At 42.0% G+C, this 26,121-nt stretch overlaps 2 protein-coding genes across 5 annotated transcripts in view; one reads left to right on the plus strand and one right to left on the minus strand.

The window, feature by feature from the left end:
• The window catches only part of dhx57 (DEAH (Asp-Glu-Ala-Asp/His) box polypeptide 57), a 75,012-nt gene extending 58,035 nt beyond the window's left edge, over positions 1–16,977 (minus strand). Inside the window, exons 1-6 of the mRNA XM_072265688.1 lie at positions 16,441–16,977; positions 14,049–14,155; positions 13,486–13,802; positions 9,011–9,163; positions 6,108–6,308; positions 557–1,359 (exon numbers count right to left, since the gene is read on the minus strand). Of these exons, the coding sequence (XP_072121789.1) occupies positions 557–1,359; positions 6,108–6,308; positions 9,011–9,163; positions 13,486–13,790 (1,462 nt within the window). The 5' untranslated portion in view covers positions 13,791–13,802; positions 14,049–14,155; positions 16,441–16,977. The remainder of the gene's footprint in view (positions 1–556; positions 1,360–6,107; positions 6,309–9,010; positions 9,164–13,485; positions 13,803–14,048; positions 14,156–16,440) is intronic.
• Positions 16,978–17,055: 78 nt separating this feature from the next.
• Positions 17,056–26,121, plus strand: part of morn2 (MORN repeat containing 2) — a 46,871-nt gene continuing 37,805 nt past the window's right edge. For all 4 annotated transcript variants that reach the window (XR_011887050.1, XM_072267116.1, XM_072267117.1 and 1 more), the window contains exon 1: positions 17,056–17,197. Coding sequence is in view for 3 of the 4 variants with exons in the window: in XM_072267116.1 (XP_072123217.1) it covers positions 17,191–17,197 (7 nt within the window). In the remaining variant the exon portion in view is untranslated. The remainder of the gene's footprint in view (positions 17,198–26,121) is intronic.

A 26,121-nucleotide genomic window follows, 5' to 3' on the forward strand; every position in this document is an offset into this window, starting at 1 on the left:
TACAGACCGCTTGCTTGTGCTTCCTAACTTACAATATTGAATGCTAGTTAAAAAAAAACCTCTGCTGTTATGGTTCCATATTAAACACAAGGGGACATAGTTTTAAGGTGCTTGGAAGTAGGTACAAGGGGGATTGTCAGGGGTAAGTTTTTCACACAGAGAGTGGGGGTGTGTGGAATGCACTGCTGGCGATGGCGGTACAGGAGGATATAATAGGGTCTTTTAAGAGCCTCTTAGATAGGTACATAGAGCTCAGAAAAAATAGAGGGTTATGTGGTAGGGAAATTCTAGACCGTTTCTAGAGCAGGTTACGTTGTGGACCAAAGGGTCTGTAATGTGCTGTAGATTTTCTATGTTTCTATGTTCTAAGCTCATTTCCTGGGATTCTGCCACACAAAAGAAAACACTGGCTATGTCACCTCAGTACGGGCCAGATTCCACAGTTGACTCCTGTAAAATTCAGCTCGGCTTCTGCAAGTGTAACTGGGCTCTACACAAAATCAAGCCTTCAAAGATTATCACAGTAAATCTCAAAGATGGTCCGTTTACAGAGTACCTGTTAGCTGATGACCAAGTAGGTGGCTGGCAGGCATTTTGTGATCTTGCTCACCGTTAGTCTGTTTGGTCAAAATAGAAAGTGTAACAGGAGCCATGCTGTATTTATGGGAGGTTTCAAGGAGCAGTTCACTCATTTTAGTTTCATCTTCCAGGCACATTATCAAAGTGTGGATGACTGGCTCATTTGTTTCCGATGCTAACAAGGCCTCTCCATAGAGGTACTCAGCTATATGCAAACGGCAAGCTTGTGGAAGATTGTCATTGATGGTAGAAAAGGCTAAAAGTGGAGCCTGGTATGGATATCTATTGCAAGGTGGAAAACGGATTTCAAGTGCATACAGGATTGAACTGATGTCACAACGCAAATGACTGTCCTCTTTCCTTTCTTCCTTCCCAGGAGGCTCATGCCTGAACTTGCACCTCAATCCAAAGTAGCATCTACCCTTGAGGTAATGTTGACAAATGCCTTTCACTGCCTTCAATTCAGATTCTTCAGTCTTGCACGTTTTTGACTTAATAAGTTTCTGCGACAGAAATTTGAGTGGCAATTCAATGGTCCAAACTCTGTTCTGAATCTTTTCAGAGAATTTGCCTTCATATATGGAGCGGAGAGCAAGAGCTTCTTCTTGTCTCCGCTCCACACACTCTTCTAAGCTGACATTATCTGATATGGGAGAGACCTTGATCTCATTTCCAAACTTTTCCTTGAAGCACTGGAGTAACAGATATTCCAAGGATAATCCCGCATCCCCGTCAAACATTCTGAGCGCTGACATACAATGCTCTGCATGAAAACCATACCTGAAGCAGAAATAATTTATGTTATTTTTGTATAAATTAAATATTCTCTGACTGAATTCATTGCAATATACAAATCTTTCAACCATGCAATACAAGAAAACCTAAAACTAAGTGCACAATGCTACTTAACTTTAAAATCAAATAAGTAAAACTATTCACAACGTCGACGTATTTGCAGTAGATCCAAAATCTGCAGCGTTTAATTTTTAATGTGTTTTTAGACAGAATAAAGTGACTGACAAAACAATAGAGTAAAGGTGTCTGGAAAAGTGCAGGATAAATTTTGCATGTGGGCCTGCACACCCTTTGAATGGACATGGTAAATAACAGCATAAGCCACCATTTCGACACAAAAGGCAAAACTTCTTATTGTACTCTACAATTAGAAATAAACAGGATATGTCCAAAATGAATAAATTGGACCATATTTTGGGACTTTGGCCAAACTTGGGGCAAGACATTGCCTTTAAGCTGGCCTCAGTCCCAAAGCATTGTGCGCTGCAATAATCAATCTACTTTGACACTTCTACCAGGAAGAGAATAGCTGTAAGAAAAGCAAGCAAAACAGGATAAGTAACCAAGAACTGGACAGTGATACAGATTTTCATTTTGGAGTCAACGTTAAACAAATGATTTTATTTTATATAATCATGTTCATAGAACAAAACAGCATGGGACCTTTGGCCCACAACGGTGTGCCAACCTTTCAACCTACTCTAAGATCAATCTAACTTTATTTCCCTCATACACAACCCTCTATTGTTCTGTCATCTATGAGTCCATTATTAAATATCCCTAATATTTCTGCCTTTGCCCCTGGCAGCACATTCCATGTGCCCACTATTCCGTGTAAAAAAAAAAAACAACTTACCTCTGAGATTCCCCCTATACTTTCCTCCAATCACCTTAAAAGTATGTCCCCTCATATTATGGGGGGGGGGGGGGGGAGTCTGGCCATCCACTCTATCACTGCCTAATATCATTTCGTACACCTCTCATACTCCTCCTCTTCAAACAGAAAAGCCCAAGCTCACTCAACCTAACCTCTTAAGACATGCTCTCTAATCCAGTCAGTATCTTGGTAAATCTCATCTGCAACCTCAGTAAAGTTTCCAGATCCTTCCCTTAAAGAGCTGACGGGAACGGAGCACAGTATTCCAAGTGTGGTCACCAACGCTGGCCTACTTGGGGAATTGAGTTCAAGAGCCATGAGGTGATGTTGCAGCCCTGTAAAACCCTGGTTTTATGGCTGAGACAGTGGAGAGTCAGGTCCTGATCATTTATGCAGAATCTGAAGCAGAAAAACAGGTTATTTGCACCAAAGGGTCTTCACCAAAATGTCAACTGTTTATTCTTTTCCTCCAGCATTTGGCGTGTTTCTCTGGATTTCAAGTTGAAGTTGATAGCTTATTGTCATCTGAGTGTACATATATACAACCAAGCAAAACAACATTCCCCTGGATCATACAGCACCCACAAAACGTCACATAGAACAAAATATTACTAGGAGTTTTTAAAAAAATCAAAAATGCATGTAGCTCACAGCACAGATAAACAGTTAGCAGTAAAGAGCTTGCTGCCCTAGTGACAAGACCTATTGGCAGGGTAGGGTATTGGCAGGTGGCAGGGTATTCATTTGTCTCACAGCCTGAGGGAAGAAGCTGTTACCCAGTCTGGCAGTCCTAGTCCTCAAGTTCCTGTACCTTTTTCCTAACGGTAGTGGGTCAAAGAGATTGTGGGATTGGTGGTAGGGATCCTCAACAATGCTTCTAGCCCTATGTCTACAACACTCCCAGTAATTATCACAAATAGGTGAGAGGAAGGCCCTGGTGGTCCTCTTGGCGGTTTTTACCATCCTCACTATGGTCTTATGGTCCGATGCCTTGCAGCTTTTGTGCCACACAGTGGCAAAACCAGATGGGGCACTGTCAAAGGTGCTCCAGTTGAAATTTGTTAGAATGGGGGCAGGGAGATTTACACACTTCATTCTTCTCAGAAAGTGCCGACGCCGCTGTGCCTTCTTGACTAATGAGGTGGTGTTGTAGGTCCAGGTTAGATAGTCCGTTACGTACACACCAAGGAACTTCGTGCTCTTCTCTTTCTCCACAGCACAGCCATAGAAGTGCAATGGAAAGTGGTCAACCTGCACCTTCCTGAAGTCCACACTCATCTCTTTTGTCTCGTCCATGCTGAGACTCAGGTTGTTGTTCTCGCACCATTTGACAAGCCTCTCTACCTCCTCTCTGTGTGCTGACTCATCATTGTTGCTGATGAGGCCAACGCTGTAGTGTCATCAGTGAACTTGATGATGAGGCCGGAGCTGGATCTGGCAGTGTGGTCGTGAGTCAGCAGCGTGAACAGCAGTGGACTGAGCACTCAGCCCTGGGGTCATCAGTGCTCAGTGCGACCGACCTTGAGATGTTGCTGCCAACTCCGACTGACTGGGGTCTCTCCATCAAGAAGTCCAAGACCAGTTATGGAGAGGGTGTTTAGTCCCTGCAAGGACAGTTTACCCACCAGCCTGAGGAATGGTTGCATTAAACCCCCGAGATGAAGTTGATCAACAACATCCTGGTGTATGAGGCATCACTTTCTAGGTAGCACAGGACAGAGTGAGGGCCGAGGCTACGGCATCCTCAGTGGGATCGGTCTGTGCGAGAGGTGAACTGGAAAGGATCCAGCGTAGCTGGAAGGTGGGATTTTATATGATCCATTACCGGCTGCTGAAAGCACTTTGTGATTGTTGAAGGCAGTGCCACTGGGCAGTAATCATTTAGACCAGTCACCACCAATCTCCTGTACACCAGAATGATGATTGCTGCCTTTGAAGCCTACAAGGACAGTGGACTGTTTCAAAGAGATATTAAAGAAGTCTATTAAGACCTCTGTTAGCTGGGCGGCACCATCCCTCAGCACCTGGCCAGCTATGTTGTCCAGCACCGCAGCTCTGTGTGGGTTTACCCTGACTAGGATCATCCTCACCTCAGCTGTGACCGCACAGGGTGCCCGCTCCTCAAGAGAGGGGCCTTCTCTCAATGTCGCATCATTCATTGTGTTATATTATGCAAAGGAGGCATTCTGCCAATCAGGAAGGGCGGCATCACTGTCGCTGACGTGCAGGGCAGACTTGTAATCTGTTATGGTTTGTATACCTTGCCACATGCGCCGTGTGTCCCTGGGGTCACAAAGGTTCTGTGGATTTTCTGTGCACACTCACACTTTGCCTTCCTGATGGCACGGGAGAGTGCAGCTCCTGCTGACCTCAGAGTCGTCCTGTCCCCCAATCTGAAGGCAGCGTCCCGATCCCTGATCACTGCATGAACCTCTGCAGCCAGCCATGGTTTCTGGTTTGCCCTGACAGTGTAGTGTTTAATCACTATAATGTCCTCAATGCACTTTCCCATGCAGCCAGTCACCGATCTCACATGTTCATCGATGTTGCCGTAGTGATCGCAGGCAACCGCTTCCCTGAGTGTGCTCCAGTCTGAGCTTTCAAAGCACTCCTGCTGTGCTGAGGTGGCATCTTCTGGACAAGTCCTGATCGCCCTGTGAACGGGTTTGACTCATTTAACCAGTGGTCTGTATGCAGGGTTCAGCAAAATGGATACGTGGTCTGAGTATCTGAGGTGAGGGTAGGGGCAGACTTGTCAGCTCCACGACTGTTGGTCTAGACCAGGTCTAATATATCCTCTCTTCTGGCTGTATAGTTAATATGCTGGTAGAACTTTGGCAGGACTGTACTTAAACTGAAGTTACCAGCAACAATGAAGAAGCTCTGAAGGTGAGTGGTTTTAAGGTCACAGACGGTGCTGTAGAGCTCCTGCAGTGCTTCCTCAGCACTAGCATGGGAGAGGGGGGGAGGGAATGTAAACAACAATGGCAGTGGACACCCGCAGTAAGCAGAAGAGCCTGCATTTCACAACTAAAAACTCTATCTACAGTGATCAGTGGGCCTTTACTACCAAGGCATCCACACACTAGTTTTTATTTACGTAGACACTAAGACCTCTTCCATGGGTATTGCTAGAGATCATGGTATTTCTATCTGCCCGAAATATCAGGCCTTCTAGCTGGATGGCCGAGCCTGGTGTCCTGAAGCCATGTTTCTGTCACGAGGAGTACGCTGCAGTCCCTTGTCTCCCATTGGTTCAGATACAGATAAACCAGCTTATTTTCTGGCGATTGAGACATTAGTGAGTAGAATGGTCAGGACCGTGGGTCTACAGGAATCCGCTCTGTCTTGCTCAAATACCTGCATGCTTACCGTACTTCTGCATTCTCCCGGACTGCTTCCCCATTTAGCTGTAGCAGACTGCGGCGCGCGGCGCGAGGGCCTGCTCCATGTGTTAGTCCGTAACTGTACAGCACCTTTGTTATCCCGTTTGCCAGCGAGGTAGACGTGCAGATTTTAGTGTTTTTTATGATCAGCAGTGTTTCCTGATTGGAGCCGAAGTAGCCATTGTGCCCACCCGCACGGCCATTTTGAGCATAACAATTTCCAGCATCAGTAGAACCTGCTGTGTTTACTAACTGCACCAGCATGTCTACTCCTGTGTCCACCAGCCTCTACTATTCATTTCAATCATTCTTTCCCTTGAACTTGCATAGGTTCTGTCAAATACATTTAGGCTACCCCATTAGCAGCTAAACAGCAACCAAGTTTCACGTTCACATTCCTAAACTACAGTGTTAAATGCAGTGGTCCAAAATCTCTAACAAGAGCTCATAATAGACCTATTCCAACAAACCTAGTTAGCTTCCAAACTGCAAACGGAGAAATCTCAGGCTGTTTCAACTCTGTCTGTTGCTCAACAGGAAGATACACTGGCAAAGTGCTTTCAGCTACGGCCAAACCCTCTTCCTTTGTCGACCAGTATTGATCATCATATCTGTAATCTAGGTCATCTAATTCTTCCTTCATATCATAGTCCTCTTCAGATTCCTCATTTCTGCAAAATAAAAGGGAAGGAAGAAAGCAGAGCAGTAAACTAAACAGGACTTCAAATATCAGCAAGAGAAATTTGGGTCTGTCAGTGGCCAAACTTTGTAAGAAAGAAATCAAGATTAACTTCGTTTGTCATAGGTACATCAAAGCATAACAGTAAAATGCCTCGTTTGTGTCAAATCAAATCAGCAAGGTTTGTCAAATCACAAGCAAGAGAAAACCTGAAGATGCTGGAAATCCAAGCAACACACACAAAATGCTGGAGGAACTCAGCAGGCCAGGCAGCATTTATGGAAAAGAGTACAGTTGACATTTCAGGCCGAGACCCTTTGGCAAGTCCCACAACGTCGACAGTACTCTTTTCCATAGATGCTGCAGGGCTTGCCGAATTCCTCCAGCAGTTTGTGTGTGTTGCTCAGCAAGTTTTGTGATGAGGGCAGCCTGCAAGTGTCACCATGCTTCCAGCTCCAATCCTGCACGCCCACAACTTACCTAACCATATTGTCCTTTGAATGTGGGAGAAACCCAGAGCAACCGGTCATGGGGAGAAGATAGAAACTCCTTAAAGGCAGCAGTGGAAATTGAACCCTGATCGGTAATTACTGTTTCTGTAAAGTGATGCACTAGCCACTATGTTACCGATGTGTTTACAGAATCATATCAAAGTTTCAACATTGAGAAAGGTCAGTCCACCCAATTTGTCTCGTCTAAGCCCGTATTCTTGCTCTCAACATGAGCATCTTTTTTCTTTACTTCACCCAACCCACCTATTATACATTTCTGTACACAGAAGACGTAGATCTCAACCCAAAAGCCAATTATCCTTTTGATCTAAATGTTTTTATACGACATTTCCAAAGGCAAGGAAGTTACAGGACATGTACAGAGGAAGTTACAGATGCACAATCATGTTCTCCTCCTTGATTCACTGCAGGCAGCTTTTTGTTTAATGCGGTTGGAACAGGAATACTAAGATAGATTTTTCTAAGTCACTTAAATTTAGCCCAGTTTCTGAAACTGACACAGGGTATTAAAGGAAGGGGGATGCTCATTTGCCATCTGTCACCCATGGAGAACGTTTCAGTACCATATTGGCCACCTGTGACACAATGCTCAACTGTCCTTTATTCAAAAGGGTCAATGAAAATTTATCCACAGAAGCTTAATCTTGAATGTACCATGCAAAATGCCTGTTAGAAACATAGAAAACCTACAGCACAATACAGGCCCTTCGGCCCACAAAGCTGTGCCAAACATGTCCTTACCTTAGAAATTACCTGGGGTTACCCATAGCCCTCTATTTTTCTACGCTCCATGTACCTGTCCGGGAGTCTCTTAAAAGACCCTATCATATGGATCAACGTTCTGGTGAAAAACACTGGACTTCTTTATTTCTGTTATGTAAAACTCCATTGCTCCAGCACACTCAGGATTTTGGTGATACTAACTCAGCAGATTTTCCAGATTACAGGATGTTATTATCAATTCTCCAACATGTTAAATTTTCTTTTTATGTGGCACAATAGAATGGTAATCTTTCCAGTGAACTTGGCAAACATAAAGGGGAGCAATGGAACCAGTGAGTTGAAAGAGAATGTGGGAAGTGGGGCTCTTGTGACTTGGAGGATTGAAGCAGAGAGGTTACTTGGTGACCCAGATAGAAAATAACATTGAACAGTACAGTACAAGAACAGGCCCTTTGGCCCATGACGTTAGGCTGAGCCATACCGGATTTCTAATAGTCAGGCAGTAGATTATTACCAACTCCACTATGGACAGTCCCAGGCTTGGGTGTGAAAGGAGGAGGGTAGGGAATGGTGCTAGCAACTCTATTCTGTAAAAAGAACAGTGTTACATAGATGCCAGCAGAAAGTCAAAAGTCTTCATCCCTGGGAGAGGAAGGATCTTCAAAGATGGGCTACACCTGGGGACAACTTGAAAGACTGTCCCAGGACAGAGGACTCTGGCAAGCTGCTGTTGACAGCCTATGCCCCAGTGGCGGGGATGGGCTTAAATAAGTAATGGTGGATAAGTGGAGTTTTACTGTACACGGTGTGTAACTTGACATACATTTTTCCTTTGGTGTATACTTTTTTCGCTGATTTTGTTCACAAGTTTTAACCTCACAAATTCATCAGCTGTTGTGCTCTTCTCCCTGCCTCAGAAGTTCAAAATACATTGAAGTATGTACATGTCACCATGTCAAACCTTGAAATTCATTGCCTTGCAGGGATTTACAATAGAACAGAGAAATCCAAATATAATCAATTAAAAACTACACACGACCAATTAATTTGACTATTCAATGAAACTTCAATTCAGCTGATGCCATTACACCAGAGCCTCTGGATAATTAGTTCTGAATTACATCTTTTTTTGGGAATAACTTTATCCTTTTCCAGCCAAGGCTTGTTAATGCTGTTGAATGGGACCTTTCTATTCAAGACTGTGATGAGATTAACCAAATTTAACATAATGGCATACCGTACCTCCATAATCTGAGCAGGATACAAATCACAATAACTGTGTTTAAACAAGCTGAAATCTAAGCCACAACCTCAGCTCACACTATGAGAATATTACAGGAAAACTAAAATGAATGAAATTTAATATTCATTCAGAATCAGTGACATATGTTGCGAAATTCATTGTTTTATGGCAGCAATACAAAAAGGGACAGAAGGACAAAATACACAGTGAGCTTACTCATCAGCAGCCTCCTTTTCTTGAACTTGTAGTTCTTGGAGAAGCTGCTTAACTTCTTTTTGGTTTTCAGCAGTCATATTTATTGTCTGCAAAGGCAAGCGAGGCTGGGATTTGGCTTTCCACATGTTTTCTCTTTGGCTATCCTGTTTTGACCTGCAGAAAAAAAAGGTACCAAAACATCACAAGAATTGCTGAAATGCAGCATATACAACTTCCCCTTGGAGGCATCAGTTCAAAATCTATATAGGAGTGAATTGTTTTCAAAAACAAACATGTACATATGCAAATCTGAAGGAGTGTTTAGGGTAACATTGCTTGAGAAAGATAACAGTCCCCAGTTGCATTAGGTTATAATATGGCATCAATTCCATGAACTACATTTTTACTACATATTATGGTGCCCAAGAATGGCACAGAAGAGGGGTAGATGGTGTGGAAAAGAAATTGCTCAACAACATTAGCACAGAAAATGAAAAATGAATGCCTATTTTATTAAGGGCTCAAGCTTAGTTTCCTCAAAGGAAATTGAATGACAGTCAATGGCAGTGAAATATCACCAGGAATCCATTGCAATGGAGGTGAGGACCATTCTCTAACCCAAGGCTGTCTGTTCAGTCAATGGACAGGAAAGGACAGGTCCACAATCCCTTATCCGAAATCCTTGGGGCCAGTTGCATTTCGGAATTCAGAATTTTTCGGATTTCCGACCCCTCCCCCCCAATACCAAAAAACACATATGCTCAAGTCTCTCATTTAACGTGTCGCTCAGTGCGGTGGACTTTAGGACCCAGCAGCGCACCAAACCTACGCACATCCTCCCTTATACTTTAAATCATCTCTAGATTACTTATAACACTTAACACAATGTAAATGCTATGTAAAGAGTTGTTATACTGTATTGTTTAAGGAATAATGACAAGAAAAAAATTTATTTCCAAGAAAAACATATAAATATACAGCTTCAAATGAACCGAAACACTTAAATGACTTATTGTAATAAATGTAGAACGTCACTGTCACTATAAAACTTCAGTAACTTGTCTTTCTGTTTACTTAAATCATATACAGTGGTAGTTCTGACACTATTTTCTTCAGTAAGATGCCGCACAGACACACCATGATCAAGCTTCTGCAATAACTCCACTCTCTGCATTATTGATAATGATAGATGCTTCCTTCTCTTTTTCTCATCGTTACCCATAAGGGTATCTGCAGCTCTTTTTGACATTTTCACAGTGAAATTAAACACAAAGTCAACAGTGAACACAGTACGAGCGCTGAGCCACAACTGACGTCTGGCAGCCTCTTGCTAGTGCTGCCACGTCACACCTGAGTGACGTCAGCTGTTGGTGAAAAAAACTTCGGTTTTCGGAGCTTTTTGGATTTCAGAATTTTGGATAAAGGAATGTGCACCTGTATTTCCAAATCAAGATTACATCTCATGCACATGACAAGGCACTAAAAATGCTGCCTGTAAACACAAGAGATTCTGCAGGTGAAGGGTCTGGATCCGAAACATTGACTGTTTAGTCCCCCTCCATAGATGCTGCCTGGCTGGCTGAGCTCCACCAGCATTTTGTGTGAGAAATGCTACCTGTCTATCTTGAACAATGCAGCATTTCTTTCCCATCTAGCTCCAGTCATACAAAAACATTTACTAAAAACAATACTATAGTGACTATATTTCTAAAAATTACACCCTATCCTTGTTATATGTGTCTTCAGACAATGCGGATTCACAGTTATGCATCAAACCTATTTCTACCAACTTCTCCTTATATGTGTCCAAAACTTACAGTTATGCGAGGCTGTTGGGACGAGAAGCACCACTTTCCCTCCAATACAAGTCATGTGCACACGCCTCACAGTCTCACTCCCGCCAGTCTCGCAGTGGTTTTGGCAGCGTGTGGATGTGCGATCTTGCGCTCTTAAACTTTTGTTGTTATTACCCATGGTGCACTGATTTTGTGCTTGAAATATTTAACTATGCCTTCTAAGCATCTGATGTCAAGTCCTGGGCCATCAGCCAAGCTGCAGAGAACCACTTTAACACTTGAAAAAAAAGTTGGAAATTATAAACAGGGCCGCGTCAGTTGAAGGTAATACAGCTCTGGGACACTACTTCGGCCTGGGTGAGTCCACTATCAGACACATAAAGAAAAATGCTGAGAAAATAAAAAGTGCAGTGACTGATTCATCACTAGTGTCATCAAAGATTGTTACCAAAGTGCGTCACCCGATTAAGACAAAAATGGAGAAAATGTTGAGTTTGGACACTGAGCATTAAACAAAGAAAAAAGACAACACTCAGTTCCGATAACCTTCGTGTGAAAGCTTTGGAAATTTGTGGTCGCCTTTGTTCAGAGGCTAGTGAGGAAGTGTCAAGTGATATTGCTAGCTTTAATTCACGTAGGGGATGGTGTTCTAAGTTTGTTAATCGTCACGGTCTTCACAACTTAGCTGTGCGTGGTGAGCAAGCTAGTGCTGACCACAAAGCTGCTGAATGCTACCCTTCGCAGTTGTGGGCTGTGATAGCTGAGTAAAGCCCAATTTATATTTCTGCGTCAAATGTACGCCATAGGTACCACGTACCCTACGCTGTAGGATGACGTGTACCTCCCCAAAAATGTAACTCACGCGGCTCAACGACGCAGACCGCAACAACTGTGATTGGTCCACCTGGTAGCATCGCATTTCCTCCTACGCACTTCCGATTGCTTTTCCCCGCCATGTCTGTACACTGATGCGAAATTAATGGTTGGAGACGATGAACCAAATTGTCAAATCTACCTGCCGACATCCGAAAATATTTGAAATGCATTTTCTCGTCCACGTCTCTCATGAAGAAACTCGACACAGTGGCATAGAAACCCCACCGCCAGCTAGCATTTTGGTGGTGAGTTGCAGAGTGATGCAGACACAACAGCGCATGCTCACTACGGCGTAGGGCTACGCAAAAGTATAAATCAGGCTTACGGCGTAGCCCGTACGCACAAGTATAGATCAGCCTTTAGGCATCACACCAAAGCAGGTGTTTAATGCAGACGAGACCGGGCTTTTTTGGAAGCGTATGCTGAAACGCACTTACAAAAGTAAGGATGAAAAGACTGCATCGTTTCAAGGCAGCAAAGGATAGGTTGACTCTGCTTTTGTGTTCCAATGCCGAAGGAGACTGTAAGATGAAGCCTCTCTTAGCTTACCATTCACTAAACCCCCGTGCTCTTAAGGGTTTGAGCAAGAATATGCTTCCTGTCCACTGGGCAGCTGCCAAGCAAACAACCCTCACCACTTTCTTCAAACCGGTGTCATCTCCTGCTGCCAGCAGTTCTGAGAGTTCTGTGAGTCTTCCTTCACCCCTTGCTGTCCTTGATGATCCTGATGACATACAACCATCCACCTCATCCATATAAAGCTGCCTAACACCACAACAACCACTCCTCTCCCGGAGCCAACACACCTGCCACTGTTGGTGAGTACTGTACACCCTAGTATGTTAACTTTCTATGATTTATTATGTTGAATATTACCTTAAATTGATGAAATATAATATGAATGTTGCCTTGTGGTACTGCTTTTGTCGTATTGGTATGAAAATGTGAATAAATTACAGATAAAACATATTTAGGAAGCCCTCCAGAATGCATCCCTATTTTCTCCGTTTAAGTAATTATTCACATTATGTGTTTTCCATACTATGCGTCGACTGCGAGGAACGTATTCCCCCGCATATAACGAGGATAGGGTGTACTTCATATAAGGAAGTTTTATCCCTAAAGAACTATTTCACAACAAACCGACTGGCGAGCTGAATTGCACACAGATATTTTGAAACCCATTTTAACAGCTACTAGAAACTGGCCAAGCATCAATTGGGATTTCCACTTCTGTTGTAATGTTTTTCCTCAGCCAATTAAACGGGACTAATAAATGCATCCTAACATGCAACTTGCACTTCATGTCAGCCTGCCAACCTTCAGGCCCTGCCACTCAGGGACTCGTGCTGGTATCATATTGTGATTGTTTGTGCTGGATCGTAACTATGTGTGCTGTGTGTGACTGTATGTCCTGTGTTCTGCACCTTGGCCCCGAGGGACATCCTTTCGTTTAGCTGAATACACATGTATGGTTGAATGACAATAAACTTAAACTTGAACTAAAGGAGGGAAACATAATTCAATCACGGTCACCAGGTCTTCAAAATGATAAAAGCCCAGCCTGCTGATAAAACCAAGTTGGTCTGTTCCCTAGAAGAGGTAATTCTGATTGTGCTTAACTTGGAGAGCTACTAAAACTGCAGTCAAACTAGGATCCCGATGTTCTGGAGAAGTAGGAGTGGAAACATCTCGGAGGGTTTATAAATCTACACCACTTTACACTTCTGCCTAATGGGTGTGTGTAAAGATATGACATTGCCAGTTTCACAAACAATGTCATCAGGACAATTGTAGTGAATCAAAGACAACTTCAGTGCTTACCTTTCTGATTTGACCAGATTACCAAATAAGTTGAATTCTCCGCGTTCCTTCACCTCTTCTTCAGGGTATTTTCGACTTGGGACACTAGCTCTGGCTCTGCCTCCAATCCCAGTTCTACCCCTACCTCTCACTCCACCTCTGCTCCGGCCACGAGGCCTGGTCGGGCGAGCCAGCTTTTGGCTGAAACTGAAATCTTCCCCATCATCCCAGGCTTTGCCTGAGCCTTTTCTGCCTCCTCCTCCTGAGCCTCCGTGGGCTTTGCTGAATCTTCCTCCTCCTTTGTTTGGCCTCCTTCCAAAGTTCATTTTCTGCTATCACTGTTGAAAAGATGAATCGCTAGTTACCTTATGAAAGATTTCAATATAACCAGCAAGCCTGGACATTTGTAATCTATCACAAGCAAGTTCTGCCCAGTATCCAGAACAATATTTGTCCCTCAAAATAACACAGTATACTCTGCGCAACCACTCTTTTGTGCTTCTTTAAAACTGAGACCATATTTCAAAACATACCCTCTATCTCCACCTGCCCACATTTTATTACAAAATATAGCAATCACTCACAATTGATCTGTAAGCTTTTCAATACGGCTCGTGTGCAGATTATTTCATTTCCCTCTGTGCTGGCTCAAAGTACAAAGTGGCTTATTTTATTTAATATGCTTCTTAGTCTGTAGAGGAAAATCAAAGACAAAGAAATCAGTAATAATCATGATCTTAATTAGCAGCATTAATTGCAATGAAAATGCAAACTTAGACGTCTTAGCAAACACTTACAGATCTAGCCTTCACATTTTTAGTATACAGAATCAATAGAATTCATCAAGAAACAAACTGGTGTGTGAAATGAATATTCTTCCATCTAAATTAATGTAAATAATTTATGTTCAGTAGAATACTTATATCTTATGATTTACATTTATTAATGATAGAAATTTTACATGAGAAGACAGGAATTTGATAAATTAAAGACCATCGTCCATCTTGCTGGCTCCTTGTAGATGAGTTTTAATGGATTAATTGAGTTACAACAATCAATCTCCATCAACTGGTCGGTGATAGACTTAAAGAAGATGAACAAAAGCCCAGCATGGTGAAGTTACACAGAAAGGCTTGTGTATATCTCTAGCTTCTTTCACTTCCCTTCCATGATGCTCCACCACACTTTTGAGCTGAACTCAGTTAATAGTTAATGTAGAAAATACAGCAGCTAACTGGCAAACAACTGACTCTGGAGTCTGGTAATGCAATATCAGCATAATGAAGTACAAATCTGATGTTTTGGCAACATTTCTGTACTCCCTTGAAATTCACCAGGTTCAGTGGAAATGTTACGTGTGTGTGTGTGTGTGTGTGTGTGTGTGTGTGTGTGTGTGTGTGTGTGTATGTATACACACAAGTGAGTGGGAAAGGGCTTGTTTTGATGTTGTTGTCTTGGTTAGTTCTGTTGTCATTGCTGCTGTTTGGTGTTGTTTTGGATCAACCCAAAATTACAACAAGGAGCTCAGCTGAATGCGTTGTCTGGAGATGAAAGCTGGTTCTCGATAGTGGACAGGAAGTGCAATGATCAAACTCTCAGTCAGATCTGAGTGCTATAAACTGAGCCACAACTGACACAATCACTCTTTGTGATTTTTATACATGATATGGATGAGGAATTGGAAGGATTGGTTAGTAAATTTGCTGATGACACAAAGGTTGGGGGTGTTGTGGATAGTGTGGAGTGCTGTCAGAGGTTACAACGGGACATTGATGGGATGCAAAACTGGGCTGAGAAGTGGCAGATGGAGTTCAACCCAGATAAGTGTGAAGTGGTTCATTTTGGTAGGTCAAATATGATGGCAGAATATAGTATTAATGGTGAGACTCTTGGCAGTGTGGAGGATCAGAGGGATCTTGTGGTCCGAGTCCATACGACGCTCAAAGCAGCTGCGCAGGTTGACTCTGTGGTTAAGAAGGCATATGGTGTATTGGTCTTCATCAATCGTGGGATTGAGTTTAAGAGCCAAGAGGTAATGTTGCAGCTATATAGGACCCTGGTCAGTCCCCACTTGGAGTACTGTGCTCAACTCTGGTCGCCTCACTACAGGAAGGACGTGGAAACCATGGAAAGGGTGCAGAGGAAATTTACAAGGATATTGCCTGGATTGGGGAGCATGCCTTATGAAAATAGGTTGAGTGAACTCAGCCTTTTCTCCTTGGAGCGATGGAGGATGAGAGGTGACCTGATAGAGGTGTTCAAGATAATGAGAGGCATTGATCGTGTGGATAGTCAGAGGCTTTTTCCTAGGGCTGGAATGGCTAGTTTTAAGGTGCTTGGAAGTAGATACAGAGGAGATGTCAGGGGTAAGTTTTTTTTTAACGTAAAGAGTGGTGAGTGCGTGGAATGGGCTGCCAGCAATGGTGGTAGAGGCGGAAACAAACAATAGGGTCTTTTAAGAGACTCCTGGATGGATACATGGAGCTTAGAAAAATAGAGGGTTTTGGTTAAGCCTAGGTAGTTCAAAGGTAAGGACATGTTGTGGGCCACAGGGCCTGTATGGTGCTGTAGGTTTTCTATATTTCTAATTGGTCCAGTCACTTCCTTTGTCCAGCTCGCTATACCTTCCTTGGCAGATCTAAGCTTCAAAAACTTCTTTTAAATAAACCAGTGCCACTTCAGGCATCTCTCCGGACTGCTTCAATTGACCACTTAAAATGGTAAAAATGATTCCTCAAAATCATTTTGAAGTTACCCACCCAACAGCTTTCTCCTTTCTTCCCAGTTAGTCATATACTCAAATTGCACTATTCTGGCCAAAACGAATTAATTTGATATTTTTTCCATTATTAAGACCCTTGAAAAATCACAAAATATAATCAGCAGAAAACTAACTGGTATTAGACTATCAGAAACAAGCAGCATTTTCATAATTCTTAATTTTAAACTTATGATTTCCAATATTTTGCACCTCACCAACACTCTGTGACAGCTTTCCTGCTCCATCAAAGGTTTTGACTTGTGGAAATCCCCAGCTCACAGATTTGGGCACAAAGTGTAGGCTAACGTTCAAAGTACAGTACAGATTTCAATCCACGGGAAACGTTAAATCGTCGCCTCCACTGCCATCTCAAGTGGCCCTGAACATCCCACAATTCTGCTTCAGAGAGAAGGGGATGCTGTCCCGGACACTGCGGCTAACGTTCACCTTCACAGGTTGATTGGATTCACTGAATTTAGTTACTAACACTGATGTGGTCACCAACCCATTTCTGTTTATGGGAGCACGCTGTGCGTAAATTGGCTGATGACCTTCCACATCACAGCCGCCCACCAATTTGTTCCAAAGTTCCTCCTCCAGCTCTGTCAAGCCTTAAGTTTCAACAAGGCCTGAGGAAACACGAAGGTTCTGGAGAGTCGAGGAAATCACGGCGACGACACACCAAAACCAAAGTGTACAACATCCAGCACTTGCCCCAAACCAGCAATTTCTGCAGCACCCCCCGCAACTCAGGCCGATGCCCCGGAAGTAGTTCCTTCCCAACAAAGTTCCGGGTCAAGCAGGATGCTGGTTACCAAGGAGACAGGGACGCCGGCCTATTCGGCCGCGCCGTTTGAATCTGGGGTGGAGTTCGGTTCGTTTTCTTCGATCGGGCTGTCTGGTACCTGGTATCTGGTACTCCGGGGCTTTCATTCCCTGTTCCAGGAAATTTTCCATCCATTAACATGCCGGGTGAGTGTCGCTTGTCTCCCTCCCAAACATTGGGAACCCCGATTACCTGGATACGTTACCTTGTCATCATGTTTGCTGATCTATGATTTTTTAAAATACAGGTTTCGTTTTATGTCAGTGATAACGACGTTATTATTAATGAATTCTAAAATTCCTCAGCCTAACTTCAACCCCGAGCCAATAATTTTAATTTCAAAATCAGATTTATTATCTCTTATTTAGATAACAGGAAATGTGACGTTTTGCGGTAGCAATACAGTGAAAATACGTATATAAAATTACTGTAAGTAATAAAATAAATAAATAGCTTAAAAAGACGGAATTACAAGGGATCACAGACATCACAGAAATCTGATGCTTGTTCCTAAGTTGAGTGTGGGTCTTAAGGCTCCTGTATCTCCTCCCCAATGGTAGGTAGCAGAAGAGGGTATGTTGTAGATGGAGTGGGGCCTTAGTGATGGATCACTGTTTTGAGGTACTGCATGTTGAAGATGCCTGCAGTGGTGGGGAGGGTTGTGCCCATGATTGGGCTGCCTGAGTCTCCAATGCCCTTGCATCCTCATTCAATGCTGTGCATTGGAGCCTCCAGGCAGAGATGCAACTAGTTACATTGCACTCCACTGACATCTATAGAAATGTGCATGAATCTTTGTTGACATACCCAAACTTTTCAAACTCCTAACAAAACAGTGCTGCTGGTGTGCCTTCTTTGTGATTATATCAGTATGATTGGCCCAGGGTAGATAGGGAGGAGGAGATGTCATTATCGATCTGCACAGACTGCGGTGCCCTGATAAGGAAGTGGAAAATCTAATTGAATAGGGAAGTGAAGAATCCAATTGAATAGATTTTGAAACTTGGTGATTAAGACTGAAGGGACGATGGTATTGAACACTGAGCTGTAATCGATAAATAGCATCCTGATGTATCTTTTGCTGTTGTCTAGGTGCTCCAAAGCACCAGTGAGATGGCACCTGCTGTGGTGGTAGGCAAATTACAGTGGGTCCAGGTCCTTGTCAAGGAAGTTGTTAATTCTAGCATAATAAACCTCTCAAAGCACTTCAGTATGGTAGATATGAGTGCTACTGGGCAATAGTCATTGAGGCAACTTCCCAATTCTGCACAACTGCCCACTCTCACCTGGTTTAGCTGACACTGACCTGCTCAACATCAACCAAACAACACTAGAGTGGCTGGCTGTCTGGTGTGACAAGCTAAGATGATGAACTTCCCAAAAACAAGGACCTGCTGTTCTTGGACACCAGTACAATTGCCACCCTTTTAAAGCAGGTGGGAACAGTGAAGCAGTGAGAGGTTAAGATGTTACATTTTGTAATTCCAAAGCATAAAGGCTAATTGAATGAAAAACACAGAGCCAGGAATAAATTGTGTACATTTTTAGTTTTACTTTAAGTGAGATGCACACTTATGAAATGGTGGCGTGATGACGGGTGCCATTCATGTACTTTTACATATAAACCGTAATGAATTATTTAAGTAAAGAATGCTTAATCAAACAATACATTTACAATTTTACTCAAATATTACTGAAATATTAAATACACAACACACCCCCCTGCTTAGCTATAAACCCCAAGTCAATATAGAATGCATCTCAAGTATGTACACAGTATATACACTATATATATATACACTACAAAGCCGAGGAAAGAGGACCGGGTCGAGACAACAGAGACCTTTGGAGAAGAGGAGTTCGGTGCGTAATACCGTTCTGGCTGACCGGAAGTGCACTGAGAGCGGTAAGCGTAAAGGAATTCGGTGCTTACTGTTCTGGCTAACAACGGATGGTGCAATTCGGGGTATATTACGATCAAGGAACGTGTTTGCAGACTGGATATTGAACTTTTTCCTGTTGGACTTCGGCCACATTCCACCATGATACAACACTTGGTGGCACGGGGGGGGGGGGGTTGTTCCTGCCTGTGGCCATCGAACGTGCAGCTCCTCCCGTGGAGGGTCAGACACCCTGAGCCAATAGACTGGTCCTGGACTTATTTTCCATCTGGCATAGTTTGCATTTTGTTGTTTGATTGTTTGTGGTTTTTGTATTGCTATATTTACGCTCTATTCTTGGTTGGTGCGGCTGTAACGAAACCAAATTTCCCTCCGGATTAATAAAGTATATCTATATATATCTATCTATTACAACTACAATACAGATATCCACAGCACAGTAAATTTTAAATTGTCCCATTCAAGCCTAAACATTTAATTGCTGTGGAGTATTTCTTACTCTTGTATGATAACATCTTTCCTGACAAGGGTGGGTGGGGGGGGGGGGCGGTCATGCTGCTTGGCATGTGAGACTTGTAGCTATCAAAACCATCTCAGGGTAGGGGCCCCCTCCGTGGTGGTTGTAGGAGTTGACCTGAGACTGCAGGAAGTGGTTCTGACAGCTCTGGACCTCTTTCTTCTCCTTTTCTCAGCTTTTCTCTCTGGATCTCAAAGGTTTCAAAGGTACATTTAATGTCAGAGAGATGTATACAATACAGATCCTGGAATGCTTTTTCTTCACAAACATCCATGAAAAACAGAGGAGTGCCCCCAAAGAATGAACAACAGTTAAACGTTAGAATCCCAAAGTCCCCCGCAGCTTCCCTCCCTCTCGCACGTAAGAGGCAGCAAGCAACGATACCTCCTCCCCCCCACCGGCAAAACAAAGCATCGGCACCCACCACTGAGCACTCAAGCGTGAGCAAAGCAACAGCAAAGACACAGACTCGCAGTACTCCAAAGACAGCATGTTCACCCAGTAATTTGACATACCACAGGCTCTCTCTCTCTCTCTCCCCCTAATAAGGGAGAAAGAGATGTCTCCATTTCACAGCGAGAGGGGAGACATAACAAACAATGGTTTACGATGTTAAAAGTCTGTTGTGTCACTTTTTCCGAGCTCTGTACCCAAAGATCTCGGGTCTCTGGGCACACAGCCTTAGGTCTTCCATCTCTCCACGACACACCGATCTCCTGCCCGGACACCGACCTTCGATCCGCCCATCTCCAGAGCCATGAGATCTCGGCCTTCCGAAGGTGAGCTTTTGGGCCGCGCCCTTGGTGTGCCAAACAGTGGTCAGTCGTGAAACCCTGAGCACAGGTCCCATTACCACAAAGAACTGTAGTCAGCATGTAACTCCAGGTCAGGGTCTTCAAAAGAACCCTGAAAGGGAAAATTAGAGATATTAAAGATGGAAATAGAGGTGTTTCCAAAGGTGCAAGCAGAGGAGTCGCTGTTAGGTGCCATTGATTCTCCGAAGCTCCTCTACTTCGATCTTTGCTTTTCTCATAACTTCTTGTTTTTTTTCCTCACCTTTTTCTTATTCTAGTGCATTTAGTTCACTGGTGCATTTCTTTTTTTTTAATTTTCATTTTTAAATCTTTTTATTATTATTGAAAATCAACAACAAAAAATATATTAAAATAATCAAGTCAATGTATCAATATGTATAATAAGAGTCAAACTATTAACCAAGCTAAACAGTATATCAATAATAATAATTTTAAAAAAACAAAATGTTAAAGCTATTTTTTTTTGGAAAAAAGAAAGAAGGAAAAAAGAACCCCTACTAACTAAAACAAAAAAACCCCAGCTAACAAAAAAAAGAGAAAAAAAAAACATTTGGAGTACAAACCCGGAGCTATACGCCATACAAGCTTCTAGAAAAGAAAGACATCAATCCACCAACCAAACCCATTTACTCAAGAATCAGAAGGGGACCATCTTAATTAACTCAAATCAAATGATAGTAGCAGGCAAAAGAGCCCCACCTTTTCTCAAGGTCAAATCAAGGATCAAAAGTTCGACTTCTGTTTTTTTCCAAACTAAGACATAACATCACCTGAGAGAATCATTGTATCAAGGTGGGAGCAGAAGCATCTTTCCATTTTAATAAAATAGCCCTTCTAGCCAATAATGTAACAAATGCAATTACATGTTGGTCTGATATAGAAATACCATGAATATATTGAGGAATTATACCAAACAAAACTGTCAATTTATTAGGTTGTAAATTAATTTTTCAGGCTTTAGAAATGGTAGAAAAAATAGATTTCCAAAACTGTTTCAATATAGAACACGACCAAAGCATATGTGTCAATGTAGCTATCTCAGTTTTACATCTATCACACTGTCCGTTAACATTAGGAAATATTTTAGACAGTCTCTCCTTTGTCAAATAACAACAATGTACAATTTTAAATTGAATTAAAGAATGGCGCAAATCGAAGAAGAATTAACCAACTTCAAAATTCGCAACCAGTCCTCTGTTACAAGGTCATGTTAAGCTCTCTTTCCCAATCTTGCTTAATCTTAAATAGAGGATAATTATCCTGTTGTAATAGTAAATTATAAATTTTCCCAATAAAACCTTTCACTAAAGGGTTCATTTTTAAAATGGTGTCTAACAGGTCAGAATCTTGTACATATGGAAAATTACTTAAATATTCTTGTAAAAAATGTCTGACCTGAAGATATTGCAAAAAGTGTGAGTATGAAAGAGAGTATTTTGTTAATAATTTCTCAAAGGATATCAATCGGCCTTCTTGAAACAAATCCATAAAGGAATAAATTCCTTTATTCCTCCAAAGAGAAAAAGTAGGATCACTAAGTGAAGGTTTAAATAAATAGTTTTGATAAATTAAACTAAGAAGGTTAAATTTTTTAAGATTAAAAAACTTAGGAAACTGGTACCAAATTTGTAATGACTGCTTAATCATAGGATTTATATTTAAAATAGAGATTTTGGCTAGTTGTACAGGTAAAAAAGCTCCTAATAACGAACTTAAGTAAAATTGTTTCACTTTCAATTCCAAATCAACCCATGGTGGTCGTTCATTTTTATTGGTCCAATATAACCGAGAACACGCGTAGCATATATTAACTGCCCAATAATACATTCTTAAATTAGGCAAAGCAAGACCTCCGTCCTTTTTTAGTTTTTGTAAATGACATTTTCCAATTATTGGTCTTTTAGTATTCCAAACAAAAGATGAAATAATAGAATCAACCTGATCGAAAAACCTCTTAGTTAAAAAAAGGAATATTTTGAAATACTGTACATATAAAAATTTTGGTAAGATCATCATTTTAACTGCATGAATTGGACCAACTAACGAAAGTGTAAGAGGATTCCATCTAGAAAATAATTGCTTCATAAAATCCACTAAGGGAACTAAATTAGCTCTATAAAGGTCTCCATAATTTTTAGTGATGATAATACCTAAATATTTTAAAGAATCCATAATTTTAAAAGGAATATCATCATATATAAAAGCAGAATAATTTAAAGGAAATACTTCACTTTTATGCAGGTTTAATTTATATCCTGAAAACTTTCCAAATTCATTTAATAATTTCAATAAACTAGGAATAGATTTTTCAGGATTCGAAACATAAACTAAGAGATCATCAGCATAAAGGGAAATCTTTTGAATAGTCCCATTTATGGAATTTCCATGAATATCCTTAGCTTCACGAAGTGCAATAGCCAAAGGTTCCAGCACCAAATTAAATAACAAAGGACTTAACGGACATCCTTGTCTCGTACCCCGCGAAAGTGGTAAAAAGGAGGATCTACAATTATTAGTGATCACAGTAGCAGTAGGGCTGTTATATATCATTCTAATCCACGTTAAAATTAGTACCAAAGCTAAATTTCTCTAAAACATTAAATAAATATTTCCATTCAACTCTATCAAATGCCTTTTCAGCATCAAGGGAAACAACACATTGGGGAGTTTTCGAGGGGGATGAGTATATAACATTTAACAGTCTCCAAGTGTTAGTAAAAGAATAACAGCCTTTTATAAAACCTGTTTGGTCCTGAGAAATAATCTTAGCCAGTATATTCTCCAACCGATTAGCCATTATTTTTGAAAGAATTTTGGCATCTACATTTAATAATGAGATAGGTCTATATGAAGCACAATCCGTAGGGTCTTTTTCTTAAGAATTAAAGAAATAGAAGCTTCATAAAATGTAGAAGGTAACTCTCCTAACAAAAAAGAATCTTTAAGCATTTCCAACATATAAGGAGTAAGCAAAAACTGGTGCATTTCTAAGATGCATTTAGTTCACTGGACTAATCTCTTATTAATCCTTCAGTTGCTCCCTTTACGATCTGATCTCTCCTCTTGGTTTCCTCATCCACAACATCATTTGATGAATCCTCTGTTTTCATATTTCCATTGACTCCTTTCTTTTTGGCTTTCCATTCATCCAGATGGTTTGGTCTTTGCATCTATTTTTACAAGCAGCTTTTCCTTTCCCACTTGAAGGTCATGCAATAACCTTAATGCACGCAGAGTAGATTCTGGCTCTTTATACTCACAAAAGCCAAATGTTTGTAACTTTCCTGAAGCTCCCTGAACCCTTTTCCAGATTAAAACCAAACCACATTTCACAAGTAATTGGCTGATTAACATATCAGAAGCTTTCTCACATATATTGCCTACAAAAGTTGTTACAGTCAGACCACTGCTTTCAGTACTTCCATGATCCCTCTGAGCAGCATTGTCCTTCCTTGGTCCAATATGCCTTTTAACCAGAGGCACAAAGGTCGGCATCAACACCTGTTTGTCCTTTGTTTGGCAATGTTTCATGGTTTTTAGTATGGAGACAGTTGTAGCATCATCCAGTACCTTCCTTAATTTGCTTTCAGTTGACTTTCTTACAATGGATGGGGCATGCAAATGGTGGGTGTATCTCCAATCAAGTTGTAGTTGTCTCCACAATGCTGACCATCCTGTTTTTACCACAAATAACCCAATGTGGCTTGTTGATTGTTGTATTTCACTGCTACCTATGTCATTTCCACAGAAGGGATCTTTTCTCCAGTATAGGTTCTTTGTTGGATATCAGCAGGCTTTAGTTCAGTATATTTGAAATACTTTTCAAACTCATTTTGTGGAATGACTGTGTGACGAAAAACCAAGTTATCAGAAGATTGATGCTAATGAGAGAGAGATAAGTGAGACAATGGAGAAACATTCAAAATGCTAATAAGAGAGAAGAGAGAGATTAGCGAGAAAGAAACACATTTCAGAATATTGACAGACCGGTTGCTTTGAACCTGAACTGTTTGAAGTTTGATGGACAGGCAATACCCCAGCAGGGGGATAAAAAGAACAGGTTTGCTAAGGCATGACACACACCACGAGATCACGAGATAACAAGACCCTGGAAGAGCAGTGTGCCCCCACAAGTTGGTAAGAGCTTGGAGGTCTGGTCGCGGGAACCGACCATAGACGCACAGGGTGAAAAGGGTATGATCGGTGGGAACCTGGTGTGTGAATCCGCCCTTGCCTGGGTGCTGGGTTCACCGCAGAAGAACGGTCGTATCTGGAACGGAGGGGTCACAGTTGGTGACCACAGAAGATATAAAAGGGTTTACCCGAAAGCTAACTGCAAAGAACATCAAAGGTCTGTTTGAATCAAAATTTGCATTCTCTCTCTCTCCAACAGCACAACAGCGATTACTGCGAACTGTACTAAGCTGAACTGAACTCTGCGTCACTTGAGACTGATCATTTTACCCCTAGACTGCGATAGAGCTTGGTTGATTCCTATTACCCTAGTTCTGCGTACATGTGTGTTTTATCATTGCTAACCTGTTGCATTTATATCCCTACGATTAGAGTACTGTGTTACTTATTTCTTTAATAAAACTTTATTAGTTTCTGTTAAACCAAACTGCAACTAAGTGGTCCATTTCTGCTGGTTTGGCAACCCAGTTATGGGGTACGTAACATAAGTGGGGGCTCGTCCGGGATTTTGAACGCCAAATTCGGGACTGGGTAAATTGATTGGGTTTAAATTCCCGAAAGAAAGAAAGGGCAAACAGCAGAAATGGCGATTGAGGAATTTCTAAAGGCGCCAACCTTGGAGGCATTAGAGGATGCCAGGAAATCAGAATTGGCAACTGTTGCCAAATGGTTGAATCTTTTTAAGGGAAGTTGACAATGAGGAGAGCGGAGATGCACAGAGCTATCATTGAGCATTATGTATCTAAAGGTGTGTTTCCCCAAGGGGAGCTGGAGGTGGTATCTATGGGCAAACCTGGTGGAGAAGCAGTACAGCTGCAGATGGAAAAATTGAGACTCGAGCACGAGTTCCGGGTAGAACAGCTGGAATGAGAAGAGAAGCAGTTAGAATGACAAGAGAGAGAGAAACAGAGGGAAAGGGAATTTGAGCTGAAGAAGTTAAGGATGACGCTAGCGCAGGGGCCCATGCCGAACCAAGGTGGAGGGTTCAGGGAGACCCAGGAGGTTAGGCTGGTTCTCCCATTTGAGGAGGCCGATGTTGATCGGTACTTTCTACATTTTGAAAAAGTCGCTGCAAGTCAGGACTGGATGAGGGATAAGTGGGCTGTTTTGCTTCAGAGTGTACTTAAAGGAAAAGCCCAGCAAGCTTACTTGGCATTGTCCGCAGAAGATGCCCAGAGGTATGATGTGGTGAAAGAGGCCATACTCAGGATTTATGAGTTGGTCCCGGAGGCATACCGGCAGAGGTTCCGGAATGCGAGGAAGCACATATTAAGAGTTTGCCCATGAGATGCAGATGTATTGTGAGCGTTGGTGCGCCTCGAAAGGGGTCAGTGGGGATTATGACAGACTGCTACAGCTAATACTGATTGAGCAGTTTAAATGTTGTGTCCCTGAAGGTATGAGGCCCTATCTAGATGAGAAAGAGGCAGAAACCTTATCTACAACTGCTAAGTTAGCGGATGAATACGCATTAAGGGACAAAGTGAAGTTTACCCCGAGTAAAAGCTACCAGAAGGGTAGTCAAGAAGGCGGAGAGAGTCCTCCAGAAAAGTCAGAAAGTAAGCTGGGGACCAGCAAGAAGGATAAGGAAGACTGGGAGCAGTTTGGTAGGAAGTCTCCTGGGGTCGTATGCTATAATTGTG

The sequence above is a fragment of the Mobula birostris genome, chromosome 8 (genome assembly GCF_030028105.1).
Source record: "Mobula birostris isolate sMobBir1 chromosome 8, sMobBir1.hap1, whole genome shotgun sequence".
Lineage (NCBI taxonomy): Eukaryota > Metazoa > Chordata > Chondrichthyes > Myliobatiformes > Myliobatidae > Mobula > Mobula birostris.